The sequence below is a fragment of the Hyperoodon ampullatus genome, assembly GCF_949752795.1.
Source record: "Hyperoodon ampullatus genome assembly, chromosome: 4".
Lineage (NCBI taxonomy): Eukaryota > Metazoa > Chordata > Mammalia > Artiodactyla > Ziphiidae > Hyperoodon > Hyperoodon ampullatus.
The window spans coordinates 37,005,303-37,023,356 of NC_136917.1; the positions used below are offsets into that span (position 1 = coordinate 37,005,303).

General features: G+C 55.8%; 2 protein-coding genes across 2 annotated transcripts in view; both read left to right on the top strand.

Moving 5' to 3' along the window:
* IQCN (IQ motif containing N) overlaps positions 1–4,719 on the top strand; it is a gene marked incomplete at both ends in the record, with an annotated part of 27,080 nt that extends 22,361 nt beyond the window's left edge. Inside the window, 2 exon segments of the mRNA XM_079701510.1 lie at positions 3,827–4,687; positions 4,690–4,719. Of these exon segments, the coding sequence (XP_079557636.1) occupies positions 3,827–4,687; positions 4,690–4,719 (891 nt within the window).
* Positions 4,720–5,677: 958 nt separating this feature from the next.
* On the top strand, positions 5,678–9,632 carry CIST1 (colon, intestine and stomach enriched 1; the record flags this gene model as incomplete). The annotated part of the gene is given in 5 exon segments (XM_079701511.1): positions 5,678–5,777; positions 7,909–8,175; positions 8,178–8,264; positions 9,322–9,467; positions 9,585–9,632. Coding segments are annotated over 5 exon segments (648 nt in total).
* Positions 9,633–18,054: the final 8,422 nt, after the last annotated feature.

Consider the following 18,054-nt stretch of genomic DNA (forward strand, 5'->3'; position numbering starts at 1 on the left):
AGCCAGACATCCAGGACCAATAGGGTGGCCCTTAGCCTAGCTCAGCCATTGGTGACTGATGGGGTGGTCCCCAGCTTTGCACAGCCATTGATGGCCTGTAGGGTGGCCCTCAGCCTAGCTTAGCCATCCATGGCCGGTGTGGTGGCCCCCAGCCTTGCCCAGCCACCTGTGAACAGTGGGGTGGCCCCTAGCTTAGCCCAGCCGCCTGTGACTTTTGGGGGGACCCCCAGCCTAGCCCAGCCACGTGTGACCAGTGGGGTGGCCCCCAGCCTTACCCAGACACCTGTGACCAGTGGGGTGGCCCTGAGCCTAGCCCAGCCATCTATGACCACCAGGGTGGCACCCAGCATTGCTTAGCCCAGCTGCCTGTGACTCGTGGCAGGGCCCCTAGCCCAAGCCAGCCACCTATGGCTGATGGGATGACCCCCAGCCTAGGCCAGACATGTAGGGTTGGTGGGGTGGCCCCCAGTCTAGCCCAGTCACCTATGACCATTGGGGGTGGCCCCTAGCCTAGGCTAGCCATCTTTGACCATTGGAGTAAACCCCTGCCTAGCCCAGCCATCCTTCGCCAGTGGGATGGCTCCTAGCTTAGGCCAACCTCCTATGGCTTATGTGGTGGCCCCCAGCCTAACCCAGCCATCTGTGGCCAGTAGGGGGATGCCCAGCCTGGCCCAGCCACCTGTGATCAGTGGTATGGGTTGTGCACTCTGTCAGCCGAGTTGGGCCCGTAGCGTGGGTTCAAATCTACTGTCATCAAGGGTGAATGCAGTGGCTTCCGGTCAGCCTCATTCATCTTTTGCCATTGAAGTCACCTCATGTGCACCATATCCATCAGTGGCTAACAGCATGGGCCGGGGTCTGAGCCAGCCAACTGTGTCTACTAGGGTGGACCCATGTCAAGATCCTCTGATGGTTAGTGGGGTGACCCCAAATCCCCAGGCACCTGAGTTCAGCAAGGTGGCCCTTGGGTTTCATCAGCCATCCAGTATCAGTGGGAGGCACCCAATCATAACTGAACAATCTGCTGTCACTGTTTCAGCTCCAAGTCTCTACCAGGCATCTGTGGCCAGTGGAGAGGACTCTTGTCTGGGCCAGGGAACCAGTATATCTCAGGGGATTCTGTTCAGGGGCATGGCTACAAGCATGTCCCAGGGACCATGGCTGTGGCATGCTCCTAAATGTGCCTCAGGGGACTTTGGCTGCTGGCACGTTCCTAAGTAGGTCTCGGGTACCTGTGTCCCCTGGCAAGTCAGGGAGTATGGGGTGGAGAAGTGTGGTGACTGGTAAGGGCCCAAGCCAATCTCAGGTGACCAGGGGCATGGCCCCCATTACATCCTGGACCTCTGTGGCTGGTGCCCCCTTGATTCATGAACCAGCCTCAGAGGCGGGACCTGGCTTCTCTCTGGCTTCAGTGCCCGGTGGATTGGATGTGAGTTCATCCAAGTTTTCCCTCACCAATGTGGGCCCCGGCGTATCTCAGGTCAATGTCGATCTCCCAATATCTTTGGACCAACAGTGTCCTTCTGTGTTTACAATCTCCAAATCCAGTTACCAACAAGCAGATGCTGTCAGCCAGGAGTCTGGGATGGGCATGGCCAGTGGTGTGGTGCCAGGTTCTGTAGCCAGTAGGATGACCACAACTGTGGCCCCAGGTACTATGGCCGGTGGCATGACCCCTAGTCTTTCCCCAGGGTCCATGATCAAGGGTGTGGGCCAGAGCCTTCCTCAAGGGTCCATGATGAGTTGTGTGGCCCCCAGCCTTCCACCAGGTTATATGGTCAGTGGTGTGGTTCAGACCCTTCCCCCAGGGTCCGTGATCAGTGGCATGGGTCAGGGCCTTCCTCCAGGTTCTGGGGCCAGTGGCATGGCCAGAACCCTGCCTCTGAGTTCTGTCATGACTGCAGTGTCCCCCAGCCTGATTGCAGCATCCGGTGCTGGTGGGAATAGGCAAGGTCTCTCTGTAAGACCCTCAGCTAGTCTAACTGCTCCAAGCCTACTCCTAGGTTCAGCGGCAAGTGGCGTGGGCTCAAGTATCCCTCCTTGTCCTGTGGCCTCTTGTGTGGACCCAGCGTCTATGCCTAGGGGACTGGATCAGAACCTAGTTCTGGAGTCCATGGCTAGTACATCTGGTCCACCTTCCACAGTTGGAGGCATGGTCCAGAGCCTTCCCCAAGGGTCCATGCTGACTGGGATCTCTCCTCGTCCGTATCACAGAGCCCGGGCAGGAGAAGCGTCCACAGCCTCCTTCCAGGCATCCCGTACCCCTGGCCTGGCTCAAGCTCATCTCCAGGAAGCTAATGGCACAGCCAAGGGAGTGTACCAAGTGCCTACGGTTCTTCAAAGAGCCTCACACTTGAGCCAAGCTCTTGGGATGATGCCGTTTGAGACCACAGGCCACCAGACTGTGATGAAGCCAGAGGACCTGGACCAGGCTTTGCCCCAGGGCTCCATATCCAACTGGGAGTCCGAGGTCCTTGAGGCAACCCCGTGGATGTCCCATAGTCCCCTGGCAACTGACATCGACCACAGTCAAGAATTCCCTGCAGAGGATGAGACTCTTCCCAAAGACCAAATGCCGCTCTTGGAGGAGGTGGCTCCCAGCCAAGCCATGTCTATGAGCAGTGGCATGGCCTCTGTCCCTCCACAGTCCCCGAGTTTTGCCAAGCACTCCATGGCCAGTGGTGGCACCCCAACTCTGCATTCAGAGGTCAGCCAGCAATGGGGGGCCCCAGTTCCCACCTTGTGGCCGCTAGTGGGGTCCCCGGTGTGCAGACAGGGTCTGTCAAGGGCACTTTGGCTCATCAACAGACATCAGTGTCTCACACTGTACCCCGGAGCCCCTCCATGGTTTATGTTGTGCCCCAGAGCCCCTCGGCTTATCAAAAGGCTTTGGGGGCTCACATTATGCCCCAGAGCCCCTCGGTGGCTCATATGTCCCGGAGCCATTCCCATGGGACGATGGCTTCTACTGTCATCTCAGGGTCACCCAAGCTGGCCCATGGCAGTACTATGGCAACCGGTTTACACCCAGGGTCTGTGGCTGGGATGGGGACCCCAAGCACTTCCCGGAAGTCAGCGGCCACCAGTGTGGCCTCACACGTGCCACTTCATCCACCCCTGGTTAGAGGAGTGGCATCCAGAGGGCTCCAGAAGGAAGCCATCCCTGGCGCGCTCCAGAAGCCAGTGTCTGGGGGTCTGATTCAGGATGGTCATGAGTCCCTTGGCCCTAGAAAATCCTTCAGGACCACGCATGATGTCCCTTTCCCACAAATGCCAGACAATTCTGTGGCTGGGACTGGACCCACCCATCAGGAGCAGAAGGATGCCCCCAGGTCCTCACAGGGAGTTCCTAAACATTCCACAGGTGCACCGCTGGCCGTAGCACCAAGAATCCACACTGGTGAGGTGGCACAACGGATGGTCATCCCTAGGCTGAATCCAGGGGTTCGGAGGGTGTCTCTGGGCTATGAGTCTTCACCAAGTGGTTCCCGGCAGCCCCCTTTTTTTTTTTTTTTTTTTTTTCTTTCTGTACGCGGGCCTCTCATTGTTGTGGCCTCTCCCGTTGCGGAGCACAGGCTCCGGACGCGCAGGCTCAGCAGCCGTGGCTCATGGGCCCAGCCGCTCCGCAGCATGTGGGATCTTCCCGGACCGGGGCACAAACCCGTGTCCCCTGCATCGGCAGGCGGACTCTCAACCACTGCGCCACCAGGGAAGCCCCCGGTGGCCCCTTTTTAACCAGGAGTCTCCACTGGTGTCTCGGAATTCCCTTAGCTCCGTGGCTCCTGCAGACAGTCACGGGGCATCCCTGACTCCCGCTGTTCTCCAGGGTCCTGAGGATGCTGGCGTGTCTGGAAGCCAAGAGTGGAACTCTGCCGTCCCCAGTGTAGCGGTCGGGCCCAGGAACAGCACTGCGGTCCCTGGCGGCGCGTGGGATGTCATGGCGGCGGTGGATCCCAGACAGCCGGGGGAGCTGGTGGCGTCGGTGCAGGCTGTGGAGGAGATAATCATCCATGCGGTGGTCATTATCCAGGCGTGTACACGTGGCTTCCTGGTACGCCATACCATCAAGCTGTGGCATCAGTGGGCCGTCACCATCCAGGCTGCCTGGCGTGGCTACCGTGTACGGTGGGACCTGACCTGGCTCTGCAGAGCCGCCACAATCATCCAGGCTGCGTGGCGAGGCTTCTGCATCCGCCGGAGCTGCACCCAGCAAATGCTGTTCCCAGGCATGTGGGCTGAGATGGGCAGTGGGGCCAGGACAACGTCTGACCACCGCTGCTTCCAGTCCTGCCAGCCACGTGTCTGTAGTCTCTGCCAGTCACTGAGCTCCGAGCTGGGGAGCCCACCCAGCGTGGTGATGTTTGTGGGTTCCAGCTCCCGCAAATGTCACATATGCGGCCATACCCTGCCCACCCGGGTGCTACATGGCACGGGCCAGGGTGCTGCAGGCCAGGCCAGCATGCCACGGGGCTGCATCACCCGGTCAACCCCCCGGAGCCCCTGGCAACCCCATCACCAGAACAAGGCAGCCACAGCCATCCAGTCAGCCTGGAGGGGCTTCACTGTACGCAACCGGCTGAAGCAGCAGCAGTTAGCAGCCAAGATACTTCAAGCCACCTGGCGCGGCCATTGCACCCGGGCCTCTCTCACCACGGATGCGCTCTTGGGACCAGCGGCGTGGGACAACGTTCACAGCACATGCAGTGGCCAGGTGTCTAGGACCTTGGCTTACCAGTGGGGGAACACCAAGGGAGGAGCCATGTGGCTCTCTGGGTCTAATGAATAAAGCCCTCCACAGTCTGGGTCTTGGTCTACCTGTGCTTACGGGGGTGTCTCGGGCATGGTGCGAGGGAAAATGAGAGGGATCTGGAACATCCTGGACAGGAGGGGCCCAAAACTTCCAACCATGCAGTTGGCACCTAGGGTCTGTGGCTGGGATGGGGACCCCAAGCCTTTCCCGGAGGTTAGGGCTGCCAGCATGGCCTCATATGTACCATCATATTCATCCATGGCTAGCAGGGCAGCATCCAGTCGGTTCCAGATGGAGGTACTCCAGAAGCCAGTGTCTGGGGACCTGGCCTAGAATGGCCACCATGAGTCCCTTGGCCCTGGAAAATCCTACAGGTGCATGCACGGGTGTCTCATTCAGGAAATACTAGAGGGTTCCAGCCACATCCAGATTTGAGAGGATGCTGGGCCCACCCCCAAGGGGCCCCGATCTGGGTGAGAGAGAGCCGTACACAGACATCCCCAGCCAGTGGGATCAGGGACAGGGCAGAGAGGGAGAGAGGGGGCAGCCTGGCCAAGAGGAGGGGTAGAGGGGGGTGACAGCTTGGGTTTGGGGCAGCCATAGAGGGGGCACAGAGAGATGGGGGCTCCAGGGGGAACTAGAAGGGGCAGGGGGTGTCCTGAGGGGATAGGCAGAGTGTAAAAGCTTCAGGGTCATGAGTCAGGAGGGCTTGTTAGGAGAGGTGGAGGGGTCCAAGTGGAGAGGGGGTCAGGAAGGTCGCCCCTGGTGAACCGTAGCGCCCCCCAGAGGCCCTGCGTCCGGAAGCCCTGCCTCCGCCTCGCCCCTGAGCAGCTCCGCGCGCCGCCAGCAGGGGGCGCACAGGTGTAAAGAGCAGGCACCTGACCACACACCTGTGCGGAGCCCGCAGTCCCCCCTCCCCACGCAGGAATGGCGGGCTCCCAGCTGCCGCAGCCGCTTTTGTTGCTGGCTCTGGTGCTGCTGCTGAAACCTGGTGGGAGTTCCGGAACTGCCAGTGTCACCTCTACAGGTAAGAACAGGTAAGGAGATCCAGCTTCCAGGAAGCTGGAGGGGGCATATGGCCTAGCCACACACCTGGCATCTGGACTCCTCCCTTAGGCCACGCTGCTCTGGCACTCCATCCCTCCCCCCAAAGGGCTGCTCCTTCTCCCAGAAGCAAGGTGGGGAGGTCGTGAGAACAGTGGGAGCACCACCACCCTTCCACTCCCTGCCCCAGCCCTGAGGCTGCCATTTCCGCCACCCCAGCATAACCTGAGCCAGCCAGAGGCTGGTGAATGCTTCATACCCAGTTTGAGGTTCCGTTTCAAATCTCAGTTTTTCTTAGCCAGACCCCAAAGGGAGAAGTGTGAGGTCCCCAGGACCATGGGGGTGTGGGCGGGAGAAGGGCTCACTTCCTGGTCACTGAGCATCTATGGCTCCCAGGAGAAGTTCTTGGCGCCTGACTTAATTTCTTTCTGCTCCCTTATAAGACAGTTCCCAGGGTGGAGAAGTCATCGCTCTCTCTGACCCATGTCCCAGCCCCAAACCTGGAATATCAGAGTGGAGGCCACCGCACGTGAGACTCTTATAGCAGACAAGGGCTTCACTTAGAAGGCACCACATTTATCCCCATTTCATAGCTCTGGAAACTGAGGCTCAGGCAAGCCGAGTCTCCCTTCCTGTGCCAGACCCAGATTAGAACCAGCTGACTTGGCTCATGCCAGTCTCCTGGTCTAGGAGTCTCTGGGCAAAGCAAACTCCTGACACAGTGCATAGAAACAGCCCCATTTTACCTTCTGGTCAACTCTCCAGCAGCTCGTGAGTGCCTACTCTGTGCCAGGCACCCAGTAGAGTTTATGTCCTCAACAACCTACTCCTTGCAGGCCCACTAGTTTTCCTCAGTTTGCTTTAGAAGTTCAACTCCTCAGAGGTCTAGCTTGGCTTGGGGTCCACTGTGGCCCCTGAGTCATCTTCATTTCAGCAGATAGCTCTTCTCATTTGTATTCTTCCTCAAATAATGGTGGGAGGCATTTTGGGGAGGCTGAACTCTTAGTCCTTGACTCCGTGGAGGTCTTTGAGGGGCCTTCCTCCCACTTTACAGTCACCTGGGACCAGACTCTCTACCATTCTGAGCCTCAGTTCCCCACCAGTAAAATGGGGATGAAGTCAGGCCAGCGCACCATGCCTCTTCTAGACTCATCTGTCATCCCCGCAGAGCCTGGGAAACTGGACAGAGAAACAGGGTCTGCATGTGGACCCTTCCCCCTCCTGGGGCCAGTGCCAGATACTATTTCCGCATTTCTGCTGCTTGGGGTGAGGCAGGGGAGGAAGCACAAAGATTGGTCCAGGGCAGAGTGGATGGGGAGGGGCGGCAGGGAGTGGTTGATGAATGAACTTGCAAGCAGTTAAGGTGCCCAGCAGCCTGGAACTGGGAAGGAAGTAATTGTAGGGGGCAGCCCATGAAATCTTTACCCACCCTCAGCCTGGCCTCTGGGCTCCGTGTCTAGGATGGGGTAGAAGCTAGGGAGCAGCTGGAGCAAGGTAGTGGGGGTTCCAGAGTCTTAGAGCCCAGGCCTCTGTGCCCCCAATAAAACTCTGAGTTTAGCCATGGGGACCTTCCAGGTACCTGGGGAAGCAGATTAGGGCTGATCCTCCTTGGGAGCTCAGAGGTGGATCTCTGCCGTCAAACATCACCTTGTACCGGCCCTGCGTGAGCTCTCAGAGACTCTGACTTCCTGTGATGTCCATTTTACAGACAAGGAACCTGAGTCCCAGAAGGTTTAAAAGAGTTGCTCAGCATGCTGCTTGGGTTGCAGCCATTCCCTACATCCAGAGATTTCTAGACCCCCTGAAGCAAGAATAAAGGGTAGGGAGGGTCCACCTTGAACTGGAACCCTGGCTGTGGGAGTTCAGATAAGGAAATTCAGACAAGGGCACCTCAGTTTGCCACTAAGCACTCACATGGTGCACTAAATCCTCCAAGTCTCCCTAAGTGGTGGGTGTCGTCTATCTGACATAATAGGGAAAGAGGCATCCAGAGGGGAGTCTGGGCCAGGGTCACAAGCCTTTGTTCCTAGTCATCTTCTCCCTGCACCCCAATGGTATTTTCTTTTCAGGTGTTACAGTCTCAGAGATGGAGAACTTGACTTCCTAATCTCTGACTTCTCCCTCCAGCCACCCCTCCCCTACTTCACCGGAAAACCACAACAGACAAGAGAGCCCAGAGACAGGCTCCACCCCGCACCCTAGCACCCCTAGTTCAGAGGCAGGTTCCATAATCCCCTCAAATTCAGGGGCAACCTCCACCATGCAGCCCACCTCCTCACAAGCAGAGACAGTCACCCACGCCAACTCCGGCTCTCCCAGTTCAGAGCACACCCTCACCTCCCACTCTAGCCCCCTGAGTTCCATCTCCTTGACCACCCTGCATAGGGCCCCACTCACCCCAATCTCAGCACGGTGCCTTCCTCCGTGTCCTCGGCCACCACTGACGGGACATCCGTGGCCTCTGACCTTGGTGAATATTGGGACATTTGGGCAGATGGGGGATGGTTGCGGATACCAGGGTGCAGTTCTGAGATAGGCCACCAGGGGGAGACACAGTCCTAAGAATATGCTGGGAAGGGCCTCTTCTCCCACCCCAGCATCACCTAAACCTCTTCAGACCTTCTTCATTCCAAGCACGTTTTATTAAGCACCTATCCTGTGTCGGGTTCTGTGAGACACAGTTATGTTGGGAGACAGGTTATAAGTAAATTACATATTTGTTTATAAAAGAACAAAGTAGAGCAGGATAAGGGATTAGAATGTGAGTGCAAAGGTTTTGAAATTTTTAAAGACTATTCAGCCAAGGTCTTGGTTTGAAGGAGGCAAAGGAGGGAACCACGCAGGTAGCTAGGGGGAGAACAGCCCAGGCAGTGAGCACAGCAAGTGCAAAGGCCCTGAGGTAGGACTGCGCCTGGTGCATCTGAAGAAGAGTGAGATGGCTGGAATGGGGCGAGTGGGGGCACTAGTCGGGGGCAGTGAGGGTGGGGAAGTTGCAGGATGTGATCATACAGGGCCCCAGGGGTCCAATAGAGGCCAAGCATTTTCAGAGGGTCTAGAAAAATCTGTCATTCAAAATAATACATTGTCTCCAAAACATGCAAAGAAGAGTGCAAACACGAAGCGTAATAACATTTTGCTTAAAGTCACAGGATATAAACCATCTTCACGAAGTGTCAAATTTTGCACGTATCCTCAGAAAGTCGCTGCATTTGGGAACAGAGTTCTAGGTTGGATTATTTTTGTCACTTTGCAAGAACTCCCAGAAGTGGCCAACAATGGCTGTGGAAACAGAGTGAACAAAATTGATTGCTTGTAGACAAATATATTCAAAATAAAAAGAAAAAAGAAAAGAAAAGAAAAACAAAAGTAAAAGGATAAAAATGTGCTTGAAAAAATGGTTACAGCAGAGACTGGAGAGGGAATTAAGCACAGCTTCCTGAGAGGGGACTTAAAAGGCACTGGTCCCTGGTGGGTGTCTCAGGCTTAGAAGGGATGGGGTCTAGGGCTGACTCAGAGCTCCCCTCCAGGTGACACTGGGGCCCCCGAGTTGCACGGGAACCCAGGTGTGGTGGTGGCCGTGTGTCTGCTGGTGTCTGTTTTGCTCATCGGATGTGTGATAATGGCTGTGAGGTGCTGCCACAAAGGTGTGTCTGAGTTCCAGAAGCTGGATGAGGTATCCATGGGGTTGGGGGGAGGCTAGGCTGGGGAGATTGCCCTCCCAAGCAGGGCAGACCCCTGCTGCAAAGCCCACTGGTGCCTGAATAACCTCTTGTGCGTGTTCCTCCTTCAGGGGCTTGTGAGCCGAAGGTCATCCTCTGCCTATCACACACTGGAGTGATCCTCAAGAGGCTGGGATGGGGGGCTTGGATGGGGTTGGGGTGTCTGGAGAGGGGCAAGGCTTGTGGGAATAAAGCCCCTGCTGTTCCTCTGAGGCATCCTGAATCATGGATTCATTTGACAAACATTCTTGAGTGTGTACTATGTGCTGGGGTCACAGTGGGGACCATTTCTCCACCCTTACGGAGCCAACAGTCTCAAGGGGAAAGACTGACAACAGCCAGGAGATCAAGTGACATAATTTCAGATGGCTGAGGACCAGAAAGTCACAGATGGGGGTTGTGGCTGGATCCCAGGGTCCCATGTGTCCAGATTTTCAGAGAGGGTAGGGAGGTCTCTCTGGAAGGTGCACCACGTGGCTTGTGGGATCTTAGTTCCCTGACCAGGGATTGAACCCGGGCCTTCGGCAGTGAGAACGCAGAGTCCTAACCACTGGACCACCCAGTGAAGTCCCTGGAAGGTGATATTTGTGCCAAGATCTGAAAGGGCGAAGGAGCCACCCTGGGGGACACCAGGGAAGGTGTCCCAGGAAGCAGGCACAGCAAGTACAAAGGCCCTGTGGTAGGAAAAACTAGGGGTGTTTGGGAAACAACAAAGAGGTGAGCAGGGTCAGAGCTGGGTGAGGGAGGGATCTGTGGGGCACCAGGTGGGCTATGGGAAGAAGTGTGAGTTTTAGCCAGAACACCATGGGGGAGTCTCCAGCCAGCAAGTTCCAGAATCCAACCCGTCTTCTTTCAAGTCTTTAGGAGGGCAGATCAGCAGGGGTAACCAGGAGGCAGGGACAGCCCGTGCAAACGCTTAGACACTGGAAAGGGCCAGAAGCATGCAGAGAACAGGGAGTCAAAATGCCCTCCCCTCCTCGACTCCCATTGTCTCAAGTCCTGTTTCCCAGGGTCTGAGCATGGGCGTCCACTCTCTTCCCTCCCATTGTACAGGATGGAAAACTGAGTTTGGGGAGGTGCAGGCCTGGGACTGGGGACCCTGGTGGGTCTGTGGGTTCTTCCTTCTACCCACTCCACCCCCAGAGACTTTCCAGGCTTCTCTAGCAGATTGGGACACTGAGGCTCCAGGCTGGGTCTCGACCGTGTGCCTTGGCCATGACTCAGGCCTGGAGCTGCCCCCTCAAGGCTGAGTTTGACCCACAGTGAGATGGGTGGTCAGAGAGGCTGGGGGTCAAAGTGACCCAGCACATCGAGGGGAAGCCCGCCCAGGGGAGGGTCATGCTCTGATGATTCTTGGGGGCAGAGGGGACAGCAGGGCCTCCCAGGCAGGCAGCAGTTCTGGTGAAACATTAACTCATGGTGGCTTGGGAGGTGGCAATGTCACATGAACCCTTTTCCCCTGACCACAGCCCTCCTCACCCCACAGCCCCTCCTGGGGGCCCCAGGCTCCTGCTGCAGCTCCAGCCCCATCTGTTTGTAGAGAGTGTTGACCAGAGGACCAGAGAGGGTCATCAATCTGCCTGGGGCAGCAGAGCATGGTGGGCAACTTTCCCGGAGCCTCCAGGGACCTCCTGAGGGCCATCTTCAAACTCCTGAAGACATACCTCATGGGCTCTGGCTGTGAAGCCCATGTCCCAGACCCCAAGCTGGTAAAATCCTCCTATTCTGACCTCAAAACTGCACCTCTCTCTGCCTCTCTGTCTCTCTGCTTCTCTTTCTCTGTCTCTGTCTCCATCTTTCTGTCTCCTCTTCTCTCTCTGGCTCCCTCCCTCTTTCATAAGCAAACACAAGAACAATTCAACGTAACACCTGCCCACTCTGGGCCCACCCCTCCCCCCACCCTCACTCCCCCCACAAACACACGTGGTCACTTGCTCCTGGCCACTCTCTCTTACACCTTCTTGGTGACACCCTCACAGCCTCCCAGTCGCTCTGCCCCCCACCTCCCGGCTGGGTCCTGAGGGTAGTATGTGGGTGTATCCTGCTCAGGCCTGGCGCTCAGACAGTTAAGGGGCTCCACTTGGGCGGGGACCCTGGGCCGCCTCTCAGGCAGGCTAAGTCCTCCCCTCCCCCTGCGAGGTCACAGGACTCAGGCAGGACTCAGTGGCGGCAGTGAGCGTCAGGCCTACCCAGGCCTCGCAGAGCTGGTATGAGTTTGGGGGGGTTCTCAAGTAGTGGGCTGGGGTCCCTGCACCCTCCAGAGCTTGGCTGGGAGCTAAATGGATCTCCCATGGGGCCAGGGGACTTCCTCCTGAGGGTCCTGATGCTCCAAAGCTGCTGACTTGGGCAGGGAGTTGGGAGAGGGCTTGGGGAGTATGTCTGGGCGCCGAGCCCACTGCCCTTAGACGGAGGCCCCTGCAGGGGGCCGGGGGGTTGCCCCACACTGGTGCCTGTGGTCTGGCCCAGGTTACCTTGACTGAGTATCTGCAGGCTCCAAGAGAGGAGGCAGGGTACGGGAGTGGGCTCCCTGTCTGGGGGGGGCTCTCACAGGAGTATAGCAGGGCTCTCAGAGCCCAGAGGTCTCACGTCCATCTCCCCAGGTTCAGAGACACCTCATGCTGCCATGAGGCGCAGCAGAACAGCGCTCTCCTTCCCGCTACACGAGGTGAGCAGTGGGGAGCGGGCTGTGACTGAAGTGGGGTGCCCTTGTCCAGGCCATGGAGGAGAGGGGGGGTCCCAGCACTTGGAAACACCCAGAGCTGCCTGGAAACCCACCTTACAGATGGGGGAACTGAGGCCCATAAAGGCCACCAAGACCAGATCCAAGTATCCAGCCCCAGGCTGCAGCCATTGCTTTTGGGAGCAGGGGACTGGGGTGGGGGGCATGGGGGAGGGAGGGCACTAGGGACCCCTTGGGTCTGGATGCAAGGTTTTTGATTGCCCAAGGAAACGGGGCCTGGATGCCCTCAGTCCAGGGTGGGGAGGGTGTGAGGCCAGACATTCGGGGCAGGGAAACTGAGGCAGGAGAAAAAGACAGTAGTGAGTGGGGAACTGGGCAGGAGCTGGATTTGAATCCCAGGCTGATGCCTGAGTGGCTGGTAACTTCTCTGGGACTCTATATGCTTATGTAAAAAAAGGGGGGGGCGCTAAAATTTTGTGGCTGGAGAGAAGTCAGGATGAGGTGGGCCCCGGCAACAGGCAAGGTCCCACACGCTTTAACTCATTTAGCCACGGCCCAGCTGTCTGTGGGAGGAGGAGAAAGATAAGGGTAGTCCCAGTTTACAGATGAGGAAACTGAGGCCCAGAGAGGCTACCTCTCCCTTTAGGTGAATGGTTGAGCAAGATTTGAACCTGAGTCTTTGGGACCCTTGTCTGTGCTCTGAACCCCTGCCATTGAGCTGAACCCCCAACTACTCCAACCGCCCAGGACAATCCCTGACCCTCCTCTTTAATGTGTTGTGTGATCAGGCAGCTCCAGTGAACCCTGGCAGCTGGCTCCCTCTCCAAGTCGCACCTTCTTCCTCTGCAAAGTGGGGACCACATTATGCTCCTCCAAACACTCAGTTTACAGCATCAGTCATTCCACTTGCACGTGGAGTGCCTACTGTGCTGGGCCTGGGAACATGGAGGCTCACAGGCTGGGCAGACAGAAATTAAACCAAGAAAAAGGATAACCTCTGGAGGTGGGTGAATGTGAGTGAGGCTGCCCAGGCTGGGCAGGGAGGGCTTCTCTGAGGAGGTGACTTTTGAGCTGAAGAATGGATGAAAACAAGCAGCCAGCCATGGGGAGAGCTGGGGGAAGGGAATTTCCTACAGAAGGCACAGCCTGTGCAAAGGCCCTGAGGCAGGTTTAAGGAGCAGCTACGACAAGGTTGGTGAGGCTGAGGCAGGTTGAGTGAGGGGAGAAGAGGAAGGTGAGAGGTGATGAAGGGCAGGGACTAGGGCACGTGGGGTCTTGGGGGCTGCGGTGAGGGGTGTGGATTGTGATCTAGGGGTGCTGGAGGCCACGGGAGGGTTAGGATCAGTCAAGGGACAGATTTAGGGTTTGTCTTAGAGGCAGGACTTGGGGTCGCAGCCAGAGCTAGCTCATATCAGGATCTCAGAGACAGGAGAGATGGACAAATCAAAAAACAGCTTCTCAGCCTCCCCACAATCCCTTCCCCACCCAGGGCCTCCCGCCAGGCCTTCTGTCCCCACTCCTGACTCTCAAGGAGGAAAGCAATTAGTCTGGAGTGGCAGGTTGATTAAAGCTGCAGCTGAGAGGTCCGGAGGACCCTCCCCTCCTCCACCTGCAGCTCTGAGAGCCCCCATCCTTACCTTACACTACCCCGGCAGGGAGCAGCCGCGCTAGATCCTGGGAGTCAGGGCTTGCTGAAGAATCCACCACCCAAGCCCTTGCAGATGCTGTCGACTGCTCCCCCCAGGGCCTGTCTTGTCTGTTTCACCCCAAAACCAGCCAGGCCCCCCACAAGCCCAGACCCAAACATCAAGCTGCCTCCTCTCGCTCCCCCTGGGGGCCATGTGGAACCTGAATTCACCAGATCGTGGCGCTTCCTCCCAAATCTTCCCCATCTAGGTCATGGTGGCCCCACCCATCCAGAGAACTGTGTGACAAGTCACCCATCATAATCACGAGTTACCCTTGAATCTCCTTGAACACCCTATGGCCATGGCCCGTCTCTCAGCCACCAAAACATGTCCCGCATCCACTCATGGGCCCCACCTTGGCCCACGTCCCACCCAGATGCTGCCCCAGCCTCTATCCTCCCCCAATGGTCCCTGATGCAGACACAGAAGGCTTCTTAAAATCATAAAGCAAGTGGAATCTCTTTTTTTTTTTAATTTTTAAAAACTCATTGGGGGCTTCCCTGGTGGCTCCACAACTACTGAGCCTGTGCTCTAGAGCCCGCGAGCCACAACTACTGAAGCCCGCGCACCTAGAGCCCCTGCTCTGCAGCAAGAGAAGCCACTGCAAGTAGAAGCCCACTCACCGCAATGAAGAGTAGTCCCAGCTCGCTGCAACTAGAGAAAGCCCAGGTGCAGCAATGAAGACCCAACACAGCCAAAAAATAAATAAATTTATAAAAAACAAAACAAAACTCATCGGTGTTTATTTATTTACTTACTTATTTTTGGTTGCGTTGGGTCTTCGTTGGTGCATGCGGGCTTTCTCTAGTTGCAGAGACTGGGGGTTACTCTTCGTTATGGTGCACGGGCTTCTCACTGCGGTGGCTCCTCTTGTTCTCTTGTTGAGCACGGGCTCTAGGCGCATGGGCTTCAGTAGTTGTGGCACACGGGCTCAGTAGTTGTGGCTCTCGGGCTCTAGAGTGGAGGTTCATGTGGTGCACGGGCTTAGTTGCTCCGCAGCATGTGGGATCTTCCCGGACCAGGGCTCGAACCCATGTCCCTTGCATTGGCAGGCGGATTCTTAACCTCTGTGCCACCAGGGAAGTCCCGCAAGTGGCATCTCTTGAAAGCTCTCAATCCACTCCCAGAACCACCCCTGAGGCCCCACATCAATTCCCCACCAACCCACCTCCCCGCACTCCACTCCGGCCTCCCCTCACTGTTCATCAAACCACACTAGCTTGTTCCCACTTCGGGGCCTTTGCACATTCTGTTCCCTCTGCCAGGTATGCTATTTTCCTAGTTCTCTCCTGGCCAGCTCCTTCTCCTCTTTCCAGTCTCAGCTCAAAGTCGTCTCTTCAGAAGGGCCCCTAACTACACCTGAGCAATATTACTGGCCCCTCCCTCAATCACTCTCCAGGCCCTAACATAGTTTAATTTTCTTTCTAGCACCATATGAACTATCTTTTTGTACTGAATGAATAAATGAATGAATACAGATGTGGGCAAGTGGTTTTCCCATCTGGAACTCAGTTTCCTCAAGAAGAAAACAGACAGCTGACATCTCAGTGAGCCTCCTGTTCTGGGAGGGGCCCACTGTCTCCATACACCCCACCCTCAGCTTTCCCTGCGCATGCTCCCAGCTGCCAGGAATCCTCCCTGGGGAGGCCTAGGATGGAACACTTCGATTTCTGCATTAGAATTCAGGCGCCCTTAGGAGAAGGTGGTGATGGTAGTGCTCAAATGGAGTGTGTGTCAGGGAACAGTCAGGCATCCCAGGTTCTAGGAGGAGCAGATTCTTGCAAAGATTTGAAGGGAGAGGGGGAAAATGAGCCGCCCCCAGCTGTGTGACCCTCAGCAGGTCATTTCCTCTCTGAGCTTTAACATCCTCCTCTGTGATATGGGAATAAGAAGATCCACCTCATAAGGAAGGAAATAAACATAGCAGAGGTTCAACTGATGACCCCTTCTCTCATCTTCTTCCCCACCCCCCTACCCTGGCTCTTCCCTGCTTAGCCTTGTGGTCTTGGACCTCAGTTTCCCCATCTGAATGTTGAGTCTGATTGTGGAGACAGACTCACTCGTGAGGTGCAGGGGCAGAGCAGGAGCAGGCTGGCTCTGAGCTCTGCTTCTCCCACGTTTGTTCCTTTGGCTCCCGTTCCTACCCCCATGGCTGTGGGTTCCAGTTTTGGTGCTACTTCTTGGGGTCAGCACTGCGGACAGCTCCCAGCCTACGACTGGCACATGCCGGCCGAATCCTTTCATTATCAACAACCCCAAGGAATCTGTTTGGATTTCATCACTGGTTCACAGATGGGGAAACTGAGGCATTCTTGGTCTAGACCACATGGCATGGATTGAATCCAGATCTGTTGGGCTGGAGAGCGCACACTCCTGACTCATCAACTCATCCCGATTCTGTTTGATTTTTAAATGTCCCAAGTGTTTACCCAGCGCATGCTTGCAAACACTATCTCATTTAATTTTTCCTGTTAAGTCCTTCCTTCAAGAAATGAGTCACCAAAGCTCAGAATCCAGAATCCCATCTCCACCATTTACTTACCAACTGCAACCGTGAGCAAGTTACTTAACTTCTGAGCCTCGGTTTTTCTTGTTTGTACAATGAGGATAATTGTATAAAATGGCCTCATTGTGTTCTTGTGAGCTAACCCATGAGGGATCCTTGGAACACCACCTATGTGGAGTGAGTGTACAACAAAGATTAGCTATTGGTACTGCCATTATTCACTTGTTTACTTATTGCATATCTTATTTTTATATTTTAATAAATAATATACTATGCTAGAATACAATTACAGTGCATATTATTATAATAAATAGCAATATATTATATAATGTTATAACAATGAATATACTGTGTATTAACTGATTGATAAATAAGTATTTTTGCAAAGACTACTGTGGGCCAGGCGCTATTCATATCCTGCAAAGTTGAGATCCACATCCCCATTTCATAGATGAGGAAACTGCAGCTCAGAGAAGGAAATTCACTCAGGGAATACTGAGATACAACTCTCTGGGTCAGTCCAGGAATCTGGGTGAGGGCGTCTCAGAGTCTCATGGTCCCCAGGGTCCCAGAGAGGCCCCATGCCTGGGAACTTGCTCATATTTTGTCACTCTCTCCCCAGTCAGTCTGGGAGTCGGCGGATTCTGGCTTGGCCCCCATGAACCCCCCTGGCAGTGGTGTCATCCGGAGGTGCTTCTCAGGGACCCCATTGCTGCCACCACTGTCGAGCCGTCTCGGGACCACTGGAGACGTGGAGCCCAGTGCCTGTGTGGTGTTCAACATCGAGGCTGGAGTGAATGAGCAAAGCCACAGCCTGGCCCCAGGCAGGTGAGGAGGCATGTGGGGATCAAGAGGGCCTGTCCCAGGAGAGGGAGAGTACTTTGTCTAGCTGAACCTTTCTTTAACTTGTTCAGCAAGCATTTATTAAGCACTTACTGTGAGCCAGGCTCTGTACTGGGAACACAGCCATGGGCAAGTAGGTGTTCACAGGGAGATGGTAGAGAAAGACTTATACTAGCTGGAGAGATCAGGGCAATATGGAAACCCAGAGGAGGCTTCTGACCCAGCGCTGGGGGGTGGAGCGGGGGAGGAAAGACTGGTTGGAAGAAGTGACATCTAGGCTTAGCCTAAAGGATGAAGAGAAGTCAGCCAGGCGGAGCACAGGGAAGTGTGTGCCAATTAGAAGAAACAGAATGTGCAAAGTCTTGGACTCAAGAGGATCAGGCGCACTGTGGCTGGAGGGTAGGAGGGGAGCCTGGGGAGGTGGGCAGGGGCTTGACCACACAAGACTTTGTGGGGTGTAATGGAGAGACATGGGTGGGTTTTCAGGGGAGTGAGATTGGCATTTTTAAAAATTCCCTGTGACTGCTGTAGGAAAACTGTCAGGAACAAGAGTGGAAATAGCTGGAGCCCAACGAAGAGGCCTGGGCAGTTCTGGGTGGGAGAAAGTGGTGCCTGGACCAGGACAGGAGCCATGGGCTAGAGAGAAGTAGGTTATTTTTGAAGTAGACACATCAGGGATTGGTGGACACCAGCAGGGGGTAAGAGAGAGGGGGGACTGGTATGGGCAGCTCCTGGTCTTTGACCCTTCACACGTGACATTTCTTTTCATCCTTGCAACAATGCCAAGAGGTGGGAACACCATCATTATCCCCATTTTCTGGAAT